A 19,802-nucleotide genomic window follows, 5' to 3' on the forward strand; every position below is an offset into this window, starting at 1 on the left:
AAGGTGTAAGAAAGTACATATAAAGATGTCGATGTTATATTGAATAAACCAAAGAATATTGCATTTAGAAAATGTGTTTTTGAATTATTGTTATTAAAATATTGAACTGAATGTGTCAAATATATATATAATCTATATATTGATATATTTAGAATAAATGATTCAAAAAGATAATTCATTGATTTAGATCAACATTCCAATAAGAACAAATAATCCATCAATCAAGTTTATTGATAAAACACTTTAAAAACAACAGTCGATACAAAGTGTAGTACAATGACATGAAAGTACTAAGAAAGCAGTTAAAACACTAAAATAAAACAATATCCAATAAAAGTCAAAAGCACTAAAAACAGCTCAGAGTCTCACGCTGTGTTAAAAGAGAATAAAAGTGTTTAAGGAGGAGATTTGAGTGAATAAAAGTCATGTTTCTATATGTACATTTTTAAAATACAGCATAACTCAACTTAACACTGAATCCAAGGATCTGGTTTCTCTGATACAAGATATAGTTTGTGTTCAACTTTCATCTTTACTTCTTTGGAGAAAATCTTTTTTCCACAAAATCAAATTCCTTTCAGACTGAAATATTGAATCAAACAAATGTACATCAATTCATCAATTCATTATTCAATGACATCCATGAGATACTGCAGTAACCAGGATATACTTGTAGTACTGTGGAGTACTTGAGTAACGACTGCTGCCATCATCACCGGATCATCAAGGTGTTTATTAAAGAAGATCTAAAGACTCGTCATCATCAGGATCCAATCACAGAGGTTCTAATGAGTCACATGACGTCACTGTGTCTTCACTGCAACACAAACGTTCTCAGAGACCTTCATCCAAACATTGAAGCTTCATGTGATGATGTCACTCCTGGAGACTCACAATCTCACTGGCGTCTACTTTAACTACACAATCTCACTGGCGTCTACTTTAACTACACAATCTCACTGGCGTCTACTTTAACTACACAATCTCACTGGCGTCTACTTTAACTACACAATCTCACTGGCGTCTACTTTAACTACACAATCTCACTGGCGTCTACTTTAACTACACAATCTCACTGGCGTCTACTTTAACTACACAATCTCACTGGCGTCTACTTTAACTACACAATCTCACTGGCGTCTACTTTAACTACACAAACTCACTGGCGTCTACTTTAACTACACAATCTCACTGGCGTCTACTTTAACTACACAATCTCACTGGCGTCTACTTTAACTACACAATCTCACTGGCGTCTACTTTAACTACACAATCTCACTGGCGTCTACTTTAACTACACAATCTCACTGGCGTCTACTTTAACTACACAATCTCACTGGCGTCTACTTTAACTACACAATCTCACTGGCGTCTACTTTAACTACACAATCTCACTGGCGTCTACTTTAACTACACAATCTCACACGAGGATAAACAAACATTGACTCCAGCATGAAGAGGTTGAGAGAAGCTGGTCTGGACTCTGTGGAGGAGAGTCATGGTCTCAGAGACGCTGTAGAAGGACAGAAGACCAGCAGAGTGATCCAGGTTCACCCCCACTGTGGAGGGTCTGACTCTGGAGACTTCAGTTTGGATGCTGTTGTGTATAAATGAACAACCAGAGTCGTCACAATATAAACTCCAAGATTTGTCATTACATCCAAATAAACTTTCATATCCTGATCTGCTGATGTTCTTGTATGAAACTGATACAAAAACATCTCCTTCTCTCTTCACCTCCCAGTAACAACGTCCAGTCAGAGACTCTTGACTCAAGACCTGAGGATAATCTTTGAATCTGTCTGGATGATCAGGACGAGGCTGATCTTCTCCCATGTTTGTCACTTTCTTGTTTCCTTCAGACAACATCAACCATGAGTGAGCAGTGTTTGGATCCAGAGTGATGTCCTGTGAGTGTGTGAGGAACTGCTCTCTGGTCTCTGGAAGGAACATTCTGTTGGAAGGACAACAGATGTTGGTCCACATGTCTCTCAGAAGGTCCTGGACTTGGTCTCTGCAGGCTGACACGGCTGCTGTGACTTCCTGGAAGCGACGGTGAGTTTGGTCTTCACTGACCTCTGAGAGTGAGGTCGTGTCTTCACTGACCTCTGAGGGTGAGGTCGTGTCTTCACTGACCTCTGAGAGTGAGGTCGTGTCTTCACTGACCTCTGAGAGTGAGGTCAGGTTCTGCAGGAAGATGGTGTGACTGTCGGTGAGTGACAGCTGCTGCAGCTCAGCCTCTTTCTTCTTCAGCTCAGAGATCTCCTGCTCCAGCTGCTCCTCAAGTCCTCGGACTCGAGCGTCTTCAGTCTCCTGCAGAGATCTGATCTTCTGCTCCACGTCAGGCATTCTTCTCTGGATCATCTGGATCATCTGGACGAGGGTCTCCTGACTGTCCTTCACTGCTTCCTCAGCAGAGACTCTGATGTTCTTCTGCTCCTGCTGGAGCAGCTTCACTTCCTTCTCTCTCTTCTGGATCTTCTGCTGGATCCTTCCTAGACTCTGATCCAGGTCTTTGTCTCTCTCCCTCCTCTCTGCTGCCGCCGAGACGATGTCATGATCTTTGTGTTGGTCCACAGCACAGAGATGACAGATGAGCTGCTGATCAGAACGACAGAACATCTTCTTCTCCTCCTCGTGTTCAGAGCAGATCATCTCCTGGAGATGCTTGGACGGCTGGACCAGCTTGTGTCTCCTGAAGGCCGGAGCCTCTAGATGAGGCTGAAGATGTTCCTGACAGTAGGAGACCAGACACACCAGACAGGACTTGAGGGCTTTCATCTTCCTCCCAGTGCAGACGTCACAGGTCACATCTTCAGGTCCAGCAGAGCAGAGGTCCTCAGCTGCTCCAGTCTTCTTCAGCTCCTCCACTAACTCTGCTAACACAGTGTTCTTCTGGAGGACAGGTCTCTCGCTGAAGCTCCGTCTGCACTGAGGACACTCGTAGATGTTCTTCTCCTGCCAGTGACCTTCAACACAGATCTTACAGTAGTTGTGTCCACATGGAAGAGAGACTGGATCCTTCAGTAGATCCAGACAGATGCAACAAGATCTCAGATCAACTCTGGTCTCCATGTCTCTGCGACTGAAACACTCCTTGATGGTCTCAGTCACAAGTCTCTGCTCCAACCTGTGGATCAGCATTAACATCATCTACTGTGAGGAGGACCTGAAGTATTCATATGTACCATGTGTCTCACCTGAGGAGAGACAGGACTGATCCAGACCTTCTACGTTTGTCAGCCTTTGTTTATGAATGATTTGGTTTCTTTTCCAATGACATCAATCTGGAAACAAAGAAAAAAGGACGAGAAGTTAGTTTTCCGTGTTAAAGTCACGTTTTAATGCTATATTTGTAACTAGAACTTATTTATGCTATTTTAGATTCAAGATAAATGATGAGAGACGACAAACACTCGTCTAAACATGAAACAAACACAAACAAACACTCGTCTAAACATGAAACAAACACAAACAAACACTCGTCTAAACATGAAACAAACACAAACAAACACTCGTCTAAACATGAAACAAACACAAACAAACACTCGTCTAAACATGAAACAAACACAAATAAACACTCGTCTAAACATGAAACAAACACAAACAAACACTCGTCTAAACATGAAACAAACATAAACAAACACTCGTCTAAACATGAAACAAACATAAACAAACACTCGTCTAAACATGAAACAAACACAAACAAACACTCGTCTAAACATGAAACAAACATAAACAAACACTCGTCTAAACATGAAACAAACACAAACAAACACTCGTCTAAACATGAAACAAACATAAACAAACACTCGTCTAAACATGAAACAAACACAAACAAACACTCGTCTAAACATGAAACAAACACAAACAAACACTCGTCTAAACATGAAACAAACACTCGTCTAAACATGAAACAAACATAAACAAACACTCGTCTAAACATGAAACAAACACAAACAAACACTCGTCTAAACATGAAACAAACACAAACAAACACTCGTCTAAACATGAAACAAACACAAACAAACACTCGTCTAAACATGAAACAAACACAAACAAACACTCGTCTAAACATGAAACAAACACAAACAAACACTCGTCTAAACATGAAACAAACACAAATAAACACTCGTCTAAACATGAAACAAACACAAACAAACACTCGTCTAAACATGAAACAAACATAAACAAACACTCGTCTAAACATGAAACAAACATAAACAAACACTCGTCTAAACATGAAACAAACACAAACAAACACTCGTCTAAACATGAAACAAACATAAACAAACACTCGTCTAAACATGAAACAAACACAAACAAACACTCGTCTAAACATGAAACAAACATAAACAAACACTCGTCTAAACATGAAACAAACACAAACAAACACTCGTCTAAACATGAAACAAACACAAACAAACACTCGTCTAAACATGAAACAAACACAAACAAACACTCGTCTAAATATGAAACAAACACAAACAAACACTCGTCTAAACATGAAACAAACACAAACAAACACTCGTCTAAACATGAAACAAACATAAACAAACACTCGTCTAAACATGAAACAAACACAAACAAACACTCGTCTAAACATGAAACAAACATAAACAAACACTCGTCTAAACATGAAACAAACACAAACAAACACGCGTCTAAACATGAAACAAACACAAACAAACACTCGTCTAAACATGAAACAAACACAAACAAACACTCGTCTAAACATGAAACAAACACAAACAAACACTCGTCTAAACATGAAACAAACACAAACAAACACTCGTCTAAACATGAAACAAACACAAACAAACACTCGTCTAAACATGAAACAAACATAAACAAACACTCGTCTAAACATGAAACAAACACAAACAAACACTCGTCTAAACATGAAACAAACATAAACAAACACTCGTCTAAACATGAAACAAACATAAACAAACACTCGTCTAAACATGAAACAAACACAAACAAACACTCGTCTAAACATGAAACAAACACAAACAAACACTCGTCTAAACATGAAACAAACACAAACAAACACTCGTCTAAACATGAAACAAACACAAACAAACACTCGTCTAAACATGAAACAAACATAAACAAACACTCGTCTAAACATGAAACAAACACAAACAAACACTCGTCTAAACATGAAACAAACACAAACAAACACTCGTCTAAACATGAAACAAACACAAACAAACACTCGTCTAAACATGAAACAAACACAAACAAACACTCGTCTAAACATGAAACAAACACAAACAAACACTCGTCTAAACATGAAACAAACACAAACAAACACTCGTCTAAACATGAAACAAACACAAACAAACACTCGTCTAAACATGAAACAAACACAAACAAACACTTGTCTAAACATGAAACAAACATAAACAAACACTTGTCTAAACATGAAACAAACATAAACAAACACTCGTCTAAACATGAAACAAACGTAAACAAACACTCGTCTAAACATGAAACAAACATAAACAAACACTCGTCTAAACATGAAACAAACACAAACAAACACTCGTCTAAACATGAAACAAACATAAACAAACACTCGTCTAAATATGAAACAAACATAAACAAACACTCGTCTAAACATGAAACAAACACAAACAAACACTCGTCTAAACATGAAACAAACATAAACAGACACTCGTCTAAACATGAAACAAACATAAACAAACACTCGTCTAAACATGAAACAAACATAAACAAACACTCGTCTAAACATGAAACAAACATAAACAAACACTCGTCTAAACATGAAACAAACATAAACAAACACTCGTCTAAACATGAAACAAACATAAACAAACACTCGTCTAAACATGAAACAAACATAAACAAACACTCGTCTAAACATGAAACAAACATAAACAAACCCTCGTCTAAACATGAAACAAACACTCGTCTAAATATGAAACAAACATAAACAAACACTCGTCTAAACATGAAACAAACATAAACAAACACTCGTCTAAACATGAAACAAACATAAACAAACACTCGTCTAAACATGAAACAAACATAAACAAACACTCGTCTAAACCAAACACAAACAAACACTCGTCTAAACATGAAACAAACACAAACAAACACTCGTCTAAACATGAAACAAACACAAACAAACACTCGTCTAAACATGAAACAAACACAAACAAACACTCGTCTAAACATGAAACAAACACAAACAAACACTCGTCTAAACATGAAACAAACACAAACAAACACTCGTCTAAACATGAAACAAACACAAACAAACACTTGTCTAAACATGAAACAAACATAAACAAACACTTGTCTAAACATGAAACAAACATAAACAAACACTCGTCTAAACATGAAACAAACGTAAACAAACACTCGTCTAAACATGAAACAAACATAAACAAACACTCGTCTAAACATGAAACAAACATAAACAAACACTCGTCTAAACATGAAACAAACACAAACAAACACTCGTCTAAACATGAAACAAACATAAACAAACACTCGTCTAAATATGAAACAAACATAAACAAACACTCGTCTAAACATGAAACAAACACAAACAAACACTCGTCTAAACATGAAACAAACATAAACAGACACTCGTCTAAACATGAAACAAACATAAACAAACACTCGTCTAAACATGAAACAAACATAAACAAACACTCGTCTAAACATGAAACAAACATAAACAAACACTCGTCTAAACATGAAACAAACAGAAACAAACCCTCGTCTAAACATGAAACAAACACTCGTCTAAATATGAAACAAACATAAACAAACACTCGTCTAAACATGAAACAAACATAAACAAACACTCGTCTAAACATGAAACAAACATAAACAAACACTCGTCTAAACATGAAACAAACATAAACAAACACTCGTCTAAACATGAAACAAACACAAACAAACACTCGTCTAAACATGAAACAAACACTCGTCTAAACATGAAACAAACATAAACAAACACTCGTCTAAACATGAAACAAACATAAACAAACACTCGTCTAAACATGAAACAAACACAAACAAACACTTGTCTAAACATGAAACAAACATAAACAAACACTCGTCTAAACATGAAACAAACACAAACAAACACTCGTCTAAACATGAAACAAACATAAACAAACACTCGTCTAAACATGAAACAAACACAAACACTCGTCTAAACATGAAACAAACATAAACAAACACTCGTCTAAACATGAAACAAACATAAACAAACACTCGTCTAAACATGAAACAAACATAAACAAACACTCGTCTAAACATGAAACAAACACAAACAAACACTCGTCTAAACATGAAACAAAAATAAACAAACACTCGTCTAAACATGAAACAAACATAAACAAACACTCGTCTAAACATGAAACAAACACAAACAAACACTCGTCTAAACATGAAACAAACATAAACAAACACTCGTCTAAACATGAAACAAACACAAACAAACACTTGTCTAAACATGAAACAAACATAAACAAACACTCGTCTAAACATGAAACAAACACAAACAAACACTCGTCTAAACATGAAACAAACACAAACAAACACTCGTCTAAACATGAAACAAACATAAACAAACACTCGTCTAAACATGAAACAAACACAAACAAACACTCGTCTAAACATGAAACAAACACAAACAAACACTCGTCTAAACATGAAACAAACACAAACAAACACTCGTCTAAACATGAAACAAACATAAACAAACACTCGTCTAAATATGAAACAAACATAAACAAACACTCGTCTAAACATGAAACAAACACAAACAAACACTCGTCTAAACATGAAACAAACACAAACAAACACTTGTCTAAACATGAAACAAACACAAACAAACACTCGTCTAAACATGAAACAAACATAAACAAACACTCGTCTAAACATGAAACAAACACTCATCTAAACATGAAACAAACATAAACAAACACTCGTCTAAACATGAAACAAACATAAACAAACACTCGTCTAAACATGAAACAAACATAAACAAACACTCGTCTAAATATGAAACAAACATAAACAAACACTCGTCTAAACATGAAACAAACACAAACAAAAACTTGTCTAAACATGAAACAAACACAAACAAACACTCGTCTAAACATGAAACAAACATAAACAAACACTCGTCTAAACATGAAACAAACACAAACAAACACTCGTCTAAACATGAAACAAACATAAACAAACACTCTTCTAAACATGAAACAAACACTCGTCTAAACATGAAACAAACATAAACAAACACTCGTCTAAACATGAAACAAACATAAACAAACACTCGTCTAAACATGAAACAAACACTAGTCTAAACATGAAACAAACATAAACAAACACTCGTCTAAACATGAAACAAACATAAACAAACACTCGTCTAAACATGAAACAAACACAAACAAACACTCGTCTAAACATGAAACAAACACAAACAAACACTCGTCTAAACATGAAACAAACATAAACAAACACTAGTCTTAACATGAAACAAACATAAACAAACACTCGTCTAAACATGAAACAAACACAAACAAACACTCGTCTAAATATGAAACAAACATAAACAAACACTCGTCTAAACATGAAACAAACACTCGTCTAAACATGAAACAAACATAAACAAACACTAGTCTAAACATGAAACAAACATAAACAAACACTAGTCTAAACATGAAACAAACATAAACAAACACTAGTCTAAACATGAAACAAACATAAACAAACACTCGTCTAAACATGAAACAAACACAAACAAACACTCGTCTAAACATGAAACAAACATAAACAAAAACTCGTCTAAACATGAAACAAACATAAACAAACACTCGTCTAAATATGAAACAAACATAAACAAACACTCGTCTAAACATGAAACAAACACAAACAAACACTCGTCTAAACATGAAACAAACACAAACAAACACTCGTCTAAACATGAAACAAACATAAACAAACACTCGTCTAAACATGAAACAAACATAAACAAACACTCGTCTAAACATGAAACAAACATAAACAAACACTAGTCTAAACATGAAACAAACATAAACAAACACTCGTCTAAACATGAAACAAACATAAACAAACACTCGTCTAAACATGAAACAAACACAAACAAACACTCGTCTAAACATGAAACAAACATAAACAAACACTCGTCTAAACATGAAACAAACATTAACAAACACTCGTCTAAATATGAAACAAACATAAACAAACACTCGTCTAAACATGAAACAAACACAAACAAACACTCGTCTAAACATGAAACAAACACAAACAAACACTCGTCTAAACATGAAACAAACATAAACAAACACTCGTCTAAACATGAAACAAACATAAACAAACACTCGTCTAAACATGAAACAAACACAAACTAACACTCGTCTAAACATGAAACAAACATAAACAAACACTCGTCTAAACATGAAACAAACACAAACAAACACTCGTCTAAACATGAAACAAACATAAACAAACACTCGTCTAAACATGAAACAAACATAAACAAAAACTCGTCTAAACATGAAACAAACATAAACAAACACTAGTCTAAACATGAAACAAACATAAACAAACACTCGTCTAAACATGAAACAAACATAAACAAACACTAGTCTAAACATGAAACAAACATAAACAAACACTCGTCTAAACATGAAACAAACATAAACAAACACTCGTCTAAACATGAAACAAACAAACAAACACTCGTCTAAACATGAAACAAACATAAACAAACACTCGTCTAAACATGAAACAAACATAAACAAACACTCGTCTAAACATGAAACAAACACAAACAAACACTCGTCTAAACATGAAACAAACATAAACAAACACTCGTCTAAACATGAAACAAACATAAACAAACACTCGTCTAAACATGAAACAAACATAAACAAACACTCGTCTAAACATGAAACAAACACAAACAAACACTCGTCTAAACATGAAACAAACATAAACAAACACTCGTCTAAACATGAAACAAACACAAACAAACACTCGTCTAAACATGAAACAAACATAAACAAACACTCGTCTAAACATGAAACAAACACAAACAAACACTCGTCTAAACATGAAACAAACATAAACAAACACTCGTCTAAACATGAAACAAACACAAACAAACACTCGTCTAAACATGAAACAAACATAAACAAACACTCGTCTAAACATGAAACAAACATAAACAAACACTCGTCTAAACATGAAACAAACACAAACAAACACTCGTCTAAACATGAAACAAACATAAACAAACACTCGTCTAAACATGAAACAAACATAAACAAACACTCGTCTAAACATGAAACAAACATAAACAAACACTCGTCTAAACATGAAACAAACATAAACAAACACTCGTCTAAACATGAAACAAACATAAACAAACACTCGTCTAAACATGAAACAAACATAAACAAACACTCGTCTAAACATGAAACAAACATAAACAAACACTCGTCTAAACATGAAACAAACACAAACAAACACTCGTCTAAACATGAAACAAACACAAACAAACACTCGTCTAAACATGAAACAAACATAAACAAACACTCGTCTAAACATGAAACAAACACAAACAAACACTCGTCTAAACATTAAAACAAACACAAACAAACACTCGTCTAAACATGAAACAAACATAAACAAACACTCGTCTAAACATGAAACAAACACAAACAAACACTCGTCTAAACATGAAACAAACACAAACAAACACTCGTCTAAACATGAAACAAACACAAACAAACACTCGTCTAAACATGAAACAAACACAAACAAACACTCGTCTAAACATGAAACAAACACAAACAAACACTCGTCTAAACATGAAACAAACACAAACAAACACTCGTCTAAACATGAAACAAACATAAACAAACACTCGTCTAAACATGAAACAAACACAAACAAACACTCGTCTAAACATGAAACAAACACAAACAAACACTCGTCTAAACATGAAACAAACATAAACAAACACTCGTCTAAACATGAAACAAACACAAACAAACACTCGTCTAAACATGAAACAAACACAAACAAACACTCGTCTAAACATGAAACAAACACAAACAAACACTCGTCTAAACATGAAACAAACACAAACAAACACTCGTCTAAACATGAAACAAACATAAACAAACACTCGTCTAAACATGAAACAAACACAAACAAACACTCGTCTAAACATGAAACAAACACAAACAAACACTCGTCTCAATATGAAACAAACATAAACAAACACTCGTCTAAACATGAAACAAACACAAACAAACACTCGTCTAAACATGAAACAAACATAAACAAACACTCGTCTAAACATGAAACAAACACAAACAAACACTCGTCTAAACATGAAACAAACATAAACAAACACTCGTCTAAACATGAAACAAACACTCGTCTAAACATGAAACAAACATAAACAAACACTCGTCTAAACATGAAACAAACATAAACAAACACTCGTCTAAACATGAAACAAACATAAACAAACACTCGTCTAAACATGAAACAAACATAAACAAACACTCGTCTAAACATGAAACAAACATAAACAAACACTCGTCTAAATATGAAACAAACATAAACAAACACTCGTCTAAACATGAAACAAACATAAACAAACACTCGTCTAAACATGAAACAAACATAAACAAACACTCGTCTAAATATTAAACAAACACTCGTCTAAACATGAAACAAACATAAACAAACACTCGTCTAAATATTAAACAAACACTCGTCTAAACATGAAACAAACATAAACAAACACTCGTCTAAATATGAAACAAACATAAACAAACACTCGTCTAAACATGAAACAAATGTAAACAAACACTCGACTAAACATGAAACAAACATAAACAAACACTCGTCTAAATATGAAACAAACATAAACAAACACTCGTCTAAACATGAAACAAACGTAAACAAACACTCGTCTAAACATGAAACAAACGTAAACAAACACTCGTCTAAACATGAAACAAACATAAACAAACACTCGTCTAAACATGAAACAAACATAAACAAACACTCGTCTAAACATGAAACAAACATAAACAAACACTCGTCTAAACATGAAACAAACATAAACAAACACTAGTCTAAACATGAAACAAACACAAACAAACACTCGTCTAAACATGAAACAAACACAAACAAACACTCGTCTAAACATGAAACAAACACAAACAAACACTCGTCTAAACATGAAACAAACACAAACAAACACTCGTCTAAACATGAAACAAACACAAACAAACACTTGTCTTAACATGAAACAAACACTCGTCTAAACATGAAACAAACACAAACAAACTCTCGTCTAAACATGAAACAAACATAAACAAACACTTGTCTAAACATGAAACAAACACAAACAAACACTCGTCTAAACATGAAACAAACACTCGTCTAAACATGAAACAAACATAAACAAACACTCGTCTAAACATGAAACAAACATAAACAAACACTCGTCTAAACATGAAACAAACATAAACAAACACTAGTCTAAACATGAAACAAACATAAACAAACACTCGTCTAAACATGAAACAAACACAAACAAACACTCGTCTAAACATGAAACAAACACAAACAAACACTCGTCTAAACATGAAACAAACATAAACAAACACTAGTCTTAACATGAAACAAACATAAACAAACACTAGTCTAAATATGAAACAAACATAAACAAACACTCGTCTAAACATGAAACAAACACTCGTCTAAACATGAAACAAACATAAACAAACACTAGTCTAAACATGAAACAAACATAAACAAACACTCGTCTAAACATGAAACAAACATAAACAAACACTCGTCTAAACATGAAACAAACATAAACAAACACTCGTCTAAACATGAAACAAACACAAACAAACACTCGTCTAAACATGAAACAAACATAAACAAACACTCGTCTAAACATGAAACAAACATAAACAAACACTCGTCTAAACATGAAACAAACACAAACAAACACTCGTCTAAACATGAAACAAACACAAACAAACACTCGTCTAAACATGAAACAAACACAAACAAACACTCGTCTAAACATGAAACAAACATAAACAAACACTCGTCTAAACATGAAACAAACATAAACAAACACTCGTCTAAACATGAAACAAACATAAACAAACACTAGTCTAAACATGAAACAAACATAAACAAACACTCGTCTAAACATGAAACAAACATAAACAAACACTCGTCTAAACATGAAACAAACACAAACAAACACTCGTCTAAACATGAAACAAACATAAACAAACACTCGTCTAAACATGAAACAAACATAAATAAACACTCGTCTAAACATGAAACAAACACAAACAAACACTCGTCTAAACATGAAACAAACATAAACAAACACTCGTCTAAACATGAAACAAACACAAACAAACACTCGTCTAAACATGAAACAAACACAAACAAACACTCGTCTAAACATGAAACAAACATAAACAAACACTCGTCTAAACATGAAACAAACACAAACAAACACTCGTCTAAACATGAAACAAACATAAACAAACACTCGTCTAAACATGAAACAAACATAAACAAACACTCGTCTAAACATGAAACAAACATAAACAAACACTCGTCTAAACATGAAACAAACATAAACAAACACTCGTCTAAACATGAAACAAACATAAACAAACACTCGTCTAAACATGAAACAAACACAAACAAACACTCGTCTAAACATGAAACAAACACAAACAAACACTCGTCTAAACATGAAACAAACATAAACAAACACTCGTCTAAACATGAAACAAACACAAACAAACACTCGTCTAAATATGAAACAAACACAAACAAACACTCGTCTAAACATGAAACAAACATAAACAAACACTCGTCTAAACATGAAACAAACACAAACAAATACTCGTCTAAACATGAAACAAACATAAACAAACACTTGTCTAAACATGAAACAAACATAAACAAACACTCGTCTAAACATGAAACAAACACTCGTCTAAACATGAAACAAACACAAACAAACACTCGTCTAAACATGAAACAAACATAAACAAACACTCGTCTAAACATGAAACAAACATAAACAAACACTCGTCTAAACATGAAACAAACATAAACAAACACTCGTCTAAACATGAAACAAACATAAACAAACACTCGTCTAAACATGAAACAAACATAAACAAACACTCGTCTAAACATGAAACAAACACAAACAAACACTCGTCTAAACATGAAACAAACATAAACAAACACTCGTCTAAACATGAAACAAACATAAACAAACACTCGTCTAAACATGAAACAAACACAAACAAACACTCGTCTAAACATGAAACAAACATAAACAAACACTCGTCTAAACATGAAACAAACACAAACAAACACTCGTCTAAACATGAAACAAACATAAACAAACACTCGTCTAAACATGAAACAAACATAAACAAACACTCGTCTAAACATGAAACAAACATAAACAAACACTCGTCTAAACATGAAACAAACATAAACAAACACTCGTCTAAACATGAAACAAACATAAACAAACACTCGTCTAAACATGAAACAAACACAAACAAACACTCGTCTAAACATGAAACAAACATAAACAAACACTCGTCTAAACATGAAACAAACATAAACAAACACTCGTCTAAACATGAAACAAACATAAACAAACACTCGTCTAAACATGAAACAAACACAAACAAACACTCGTCTAAACATGAAACAAACATAAACAAACACTCGTCTAAACATGAAACAAACATAAACAAACACTCGTCTAAACATGAAACAAACATAAACAAACACTCGTCTAAACATGAAACAAACATAAACAAACACTCGTCTAAACATGAAACAAACATAAACAAACACTCGTCTAAACATGAAACAAACATAAACAAACACTCGTCTAAACATGAAACAAACATAAACAAACACTCGTCTAAACATGAAACAAACATAAACAAACACTCGTCTAAACATGAAACAAACATAAACAAACACTCGTCTAAACATGAAACAAACATAAACAAACACTCGTCTAAACATGAAACAAACACAAACAAACACTCGTCTAAACATGAAACAAACACAAACAAACACTTGTCTTAACATGAAACAAACATAAACAAACACTCGTCTAAACATGAAACAAACACAAACAAACACTCGTCTAAACATGAAACAAACACAAACAAACACTCGTCTAAACATGAAACAAACATAAACAAACACTCGTCTAAACATGAAACAAACATAAACAAACACTCGTCTAAACATGAAACAAACATAAACAAACACTCGTCTAAACATGAAACAAACACAAACAAACACTCGTCTAAACATGAAACAAACATAAACAAACACTCGTCTAAACATGAAACAAACATAAACAAACACTCGTCTAAACATGAAACAAACATAAACAAACACTCGTCTAAACATGAAACAAACATAAACAAACACTCGTCTAAACATGAAACAAACATAAACAAACACTCGTCTAAACATGAAACAAACATAAACAAACACTCGTCTAAACATGAAACAAACACAAACAAACACTCGTCTAAACATGAAACAAACACAAACAAACACTTGTCTTAACATGAAACAAACATAAACAAACACTCGTCTAAACATGAAACAAACACAAACAAACACTCGTCTAAACATGAAACAAACATAAACAAACACTCGTCTAAACATGAAACAAACATAAACAAACACTCGTCTAAACATGAAACAAACATAAACAAACACTCGTCTAAACATGAAACAAACATAAACAAACACTCGTCTAAACATGAAACAAACATAAACAAACACTCGTCTAAACATGAAACAAACACAAACAAACACTCGTCTAAACATGAAACAAACATAAACAAACACTCGTCTAAACATGAAACAAACATAAACAAACACTCGTCTAAACATGAAACAAACATAAACAAACACTCGTCTAAACATGAAACAAACACAAACAAACACTCGTCTAAACATGAAACAAACATAAACAAACACTCGTCTAAACATGAAACAAACATAAACAAACACTCGTCTAAACATGAAACAAACATAAACAAACACTCGTCTAAACATGAAACAAACATAAACAAACACTCGTCTAAACATGAAACAAACATAAACAAACACTCGTCTAAACATGAAACAAACATAAACAAACACTCGTCTAAACATGAAACAAACATAAACAAACACTCGTCTAAACATGAAACAAACATAAACAAACACTCGTCTAAACATGAAACAAACATAAACAAACACTCGTCTAAACATGAAACAAACATAAACAAACACTCGTCTAAACATGAAACAAACACAAACAAACACTCGTCTAAACATGAAACAAACACAAACAAACACTTGTCTTAACATGAAACAAACATAAACAAACACTCGTCTAAACATGAAACAAACACAAACAAACACTCGTCTAAACATGAAACAAACACAAACAAACACTCGTCTAAACATGAAACAAACATAAACAAACACTCGTCTAAACATGAAACAAACATAAACAAACACTCGTCTAAACATGAAACAAACATAAACAAACACTCGTCTAAACATGAAACAAACACAAACAAACACTCGTCTAAACATGAAACAAACATAAACAAACACTCGTCTAAACATGAAACAAACATAAACAAACACTCGTCTAAACATGAAACAAACATAAACAAACACTCGTCTAAACATGAAACAAACATAAACAAACACTCGTCTAAACATGAAACAAACATAAACAAACACTCGTCTAAACATGAAACAAACATAAACAAACACTCGTCTAAACATGAAACAAACACAAACAAACACTCGTCTAAACATGAAACAAACACAAACAAACACTTGTCTTAACATGAAACAAACATAAACAAACACTCGTCTAAACATGAAACAAACACAAACAAACACTCGTCTAAACATGAAACAAACATAAACAAACACTCGTCTAAACATGAAACAAACATAAACAAACACTCGTCTAGATAAAACAAAGATAACATTCTACAAACACAAACTGCTACTTTATGAAACTCACTTCTTCACGAACACATTCAGATCCAAACGTGTAACATTAACTGGAGAAACAAACTTCTAAAGCGTGTTAAACTGTTTTCCTAGCGAAAGCAATACTATCGCTGCAATAGTATAAAAGTATATCGTAATAATAATAAAAGTAATAAAACAACTTACATGCTCTTCACTCTTCAGGCTCCACTGGTTTATAAAAAGTCGCTTATGTCACGATCAGGGCAGGAGACCCGGATGCGGAAGTATATAAATATATCCACGGAGGAAAAGTTCAGAAGAAAGTCTTGAATAATCCAAAACGATCCGTAATAGGAATGAATAGGAACAAAAACAAACACGGTCAAGCTTCAATAAGCAGACGAGGCGTGATATCTGGTTTGTTAGTATAAACTTGATTCTTTCATGGAACTATCTCCTGCTACCTTGAACACACCAACAGGCGGGGCTTCCACGCATGCGCCTCACTGCTGTGGCATGCTGGGTAATGTAGTTCACATGTTATTATACTCATAACATCACACTCGGGACGAGGGCAGGGCACGGCTGGAGATCGGGGTCCCAACAGCTCGCCCGGGGAGTGACTCAGTGTAGACCCGCTGTAGGTACAATTTCGGTCCCCCCTACAATATCGGTCCCCCCACTTCCTACGTGATGACGTCACACGCGTCATATGCGAACGTCTCTTTAAAATATTTTTTATGGGTTAAAGAAACGTCAACAGAACGTTTACATGATACTTTTAACCTCATAAAACATTTATATTGACAAAAAGACGATCTTCGTCAACATGATCACTTTCCGTTCTTTCATTTCCTGGTCTGACGACACACGTGACTTTGAGACCAACGGAAGTGTCTGCGCTACATGTGACGAAGCCGCTGATTGGCTGAAGCTGTTTTACTAATAATAACATAATAATAACATAATAATACTATAATAATAAAACACAACTGTATAATGAAATAAAAATCATTCGAGTTCCGAAATAATTCGCTTTTCAAAAAAAAAAAAAGTTAGAATATTCCTCTTTCAATAACTTGTCTGTAGTTCGGATCATAAACACCTCAGTAATTATTTAGGTTTCGATTTTTTTTAAATCAATTAAATCAATTATTAAATGTACATATGCTAACTTTATTGAACGAGTCATTTTTTTAATTGTCATATTTGTATAATGTATGCACTACAAAAAAAAATCGTGTTTTTTTAACACTACTGGCAATAAACATTTTCTAATTTTCATACTATTGAGATTTGTTGTCATATTATTGAAAAACGTTGAGGTTATCCTACTGAGGTTATCCTACTGAGGTTATCCTACTGAGGTTATCCTACTGAGGTTATCCTACTGAGGTTATCCTACTGAGGTTATCCTACTGAGGTTATCCTACTGAGGTTATCCTACTGAGGTTATCCTACTGAGGTTATCCTACTGAGGTTATCCTACTGAGGTTATCCTACTGAGGTTATCCTACTGAGGTTATCCTACTGAGGTTATCCTACTGAGGTTATCCTACTGAGGTTATCCTACTGAGGTTATCCTACTGAGGTTATCCTACTGAGGTTATCCTACTGAGGTTATCCTACTGAGGTCATCCTACTGAGGTTATCCTACTGAGGTTATCCTACTGAGGTTATCCTACTGAGGTTATCCTACTGAGGTTATCCTACTGAGGTTATCCTACTGAGGTTATCCTACTGAGGTTATCCTACTGAGGTTATCCTACTGAGGTTATCCTACTGAGGTTATCCTACTGAGGTTATCCTACTGAGGTTATCCTACTGAGGTTATCCTACTGAGGTTATCCTACTGAGGTTATCCTACTGAGGTTATCCTACTGAGGTTATCCTACTGAGGTTATCCTACTGAGGTTATCCTACTGAGGTTATCCTACTGAGGTTATCCTACTGAGGTTATCCTACTGAGGTTATCCTACTGAGGTTATCCTACTGAGGTTATCCTACTGAGGTTATCCTACTGAGGTTATCCTACTGAGGTTATCCTACTGAGGTTATCCTACTGAGGTTATCCTACTGAGGTTATCCTACTGAGGTTATCCTACTGAGGTTATCCTACTGAGGTTATCCTACTGAGGTCATCCTACTGAGGTCATCCTACTGAGGTTATCCTACTGAGGTTATCCTACTGAGGTTATCCTACTGGTGGGAGATGGTGTAACCTTACATTGAGCCTGGTGTGACCACTTTCAAAGACACCGTTTCTGCAGATTTCTTCAGAATACGGGCACATTTTCAGTGGCTTGATAGTAAGTACAACATGCATGTATTCACAAATCCTATCCAACTCCTTTTTCTTACGACTTTTCTTTTTTACATATTTCCTGAGGCATTAATACCTGGAGCACAAATTCTGCATCCTTTAGAAAAGAGTTCTACAGGATGTACACAATCGACTCCTGCAGAGGGTGTGGCCTGGAATTCAAAAACAGTTTACCAGGTAAACGTGTTCGTAAGGTCATTCTTTGAAAATAAAAATGGATAACCTTTATATTAATTTCCATAGGTTACACTGTGACCGGAAGGTAGGGGGCGTCATAGCTCAGATGGTAGAGTGGTTGCCTGCAGTCCAAAAGGTTGCAGGTTCAATCCCAGCTCCAGACAAGCTTGTGTCG

At 34.4% G+C, this 19,802-nt stretch overlaps 1 protein-coding gene across 2 annotated transcripts; it reads right to left on the bottom strand.

Moving 5' to 3' along the window:
- Positions 1-213: 213 nt before the first annotated feature.
- On the bottom strand, positions 214-17,899 carry LOC148080526 (tripartite motif-containing protein 16-like). 2 transcript variants are annotated; one of them, XM_087788394.1, is made up of 4 exons: positions 17,332-17,899; positions 3,201-3,287; positions 2,137-3,130; positions 214-2,076 (listed from the first exon to the last, which is right to left on the bottom strand). In XM_087788394.1, exons 3-4 carry the CDS (start codon positions 3,073-3,075, stop codon positions 1,411-1,413), a joined length of 1,605 nt encoding a protein of 534 aa, XP_087644520.1. In that variant the 5' UTR covers positions 3,076-3,130; positions 3,201-3,287; positions 17,332-17,899; the 3' UTR covers positions 214-1,410. The 2 variants fall into 2 exon arrangements, with proteins under 2 accessions (XP_087644520.1, XP_087644519.1); XM_087788393.1 differs by having other exon boundaries at positions 214-3,130.
- Positions 17,900-19,802: the final 1,903 nt, after the last annotated feature.

The sequence above is a fragment of the Callionymus lyra genome, chromosome 4 (assembly GCF_982586985.1).
Source record: "Callionymus lyra chromosome 4, fCalLyr1.hap1.1, whole genome shotgun sequence".
In the NCBI taxonomy this organism is placed as follows: Eukaryota; Metazoa; Chordata; class Actinopteri; order Syngnathiformes; family Callionymidae; genus Callionymus; species Callionymus lyra.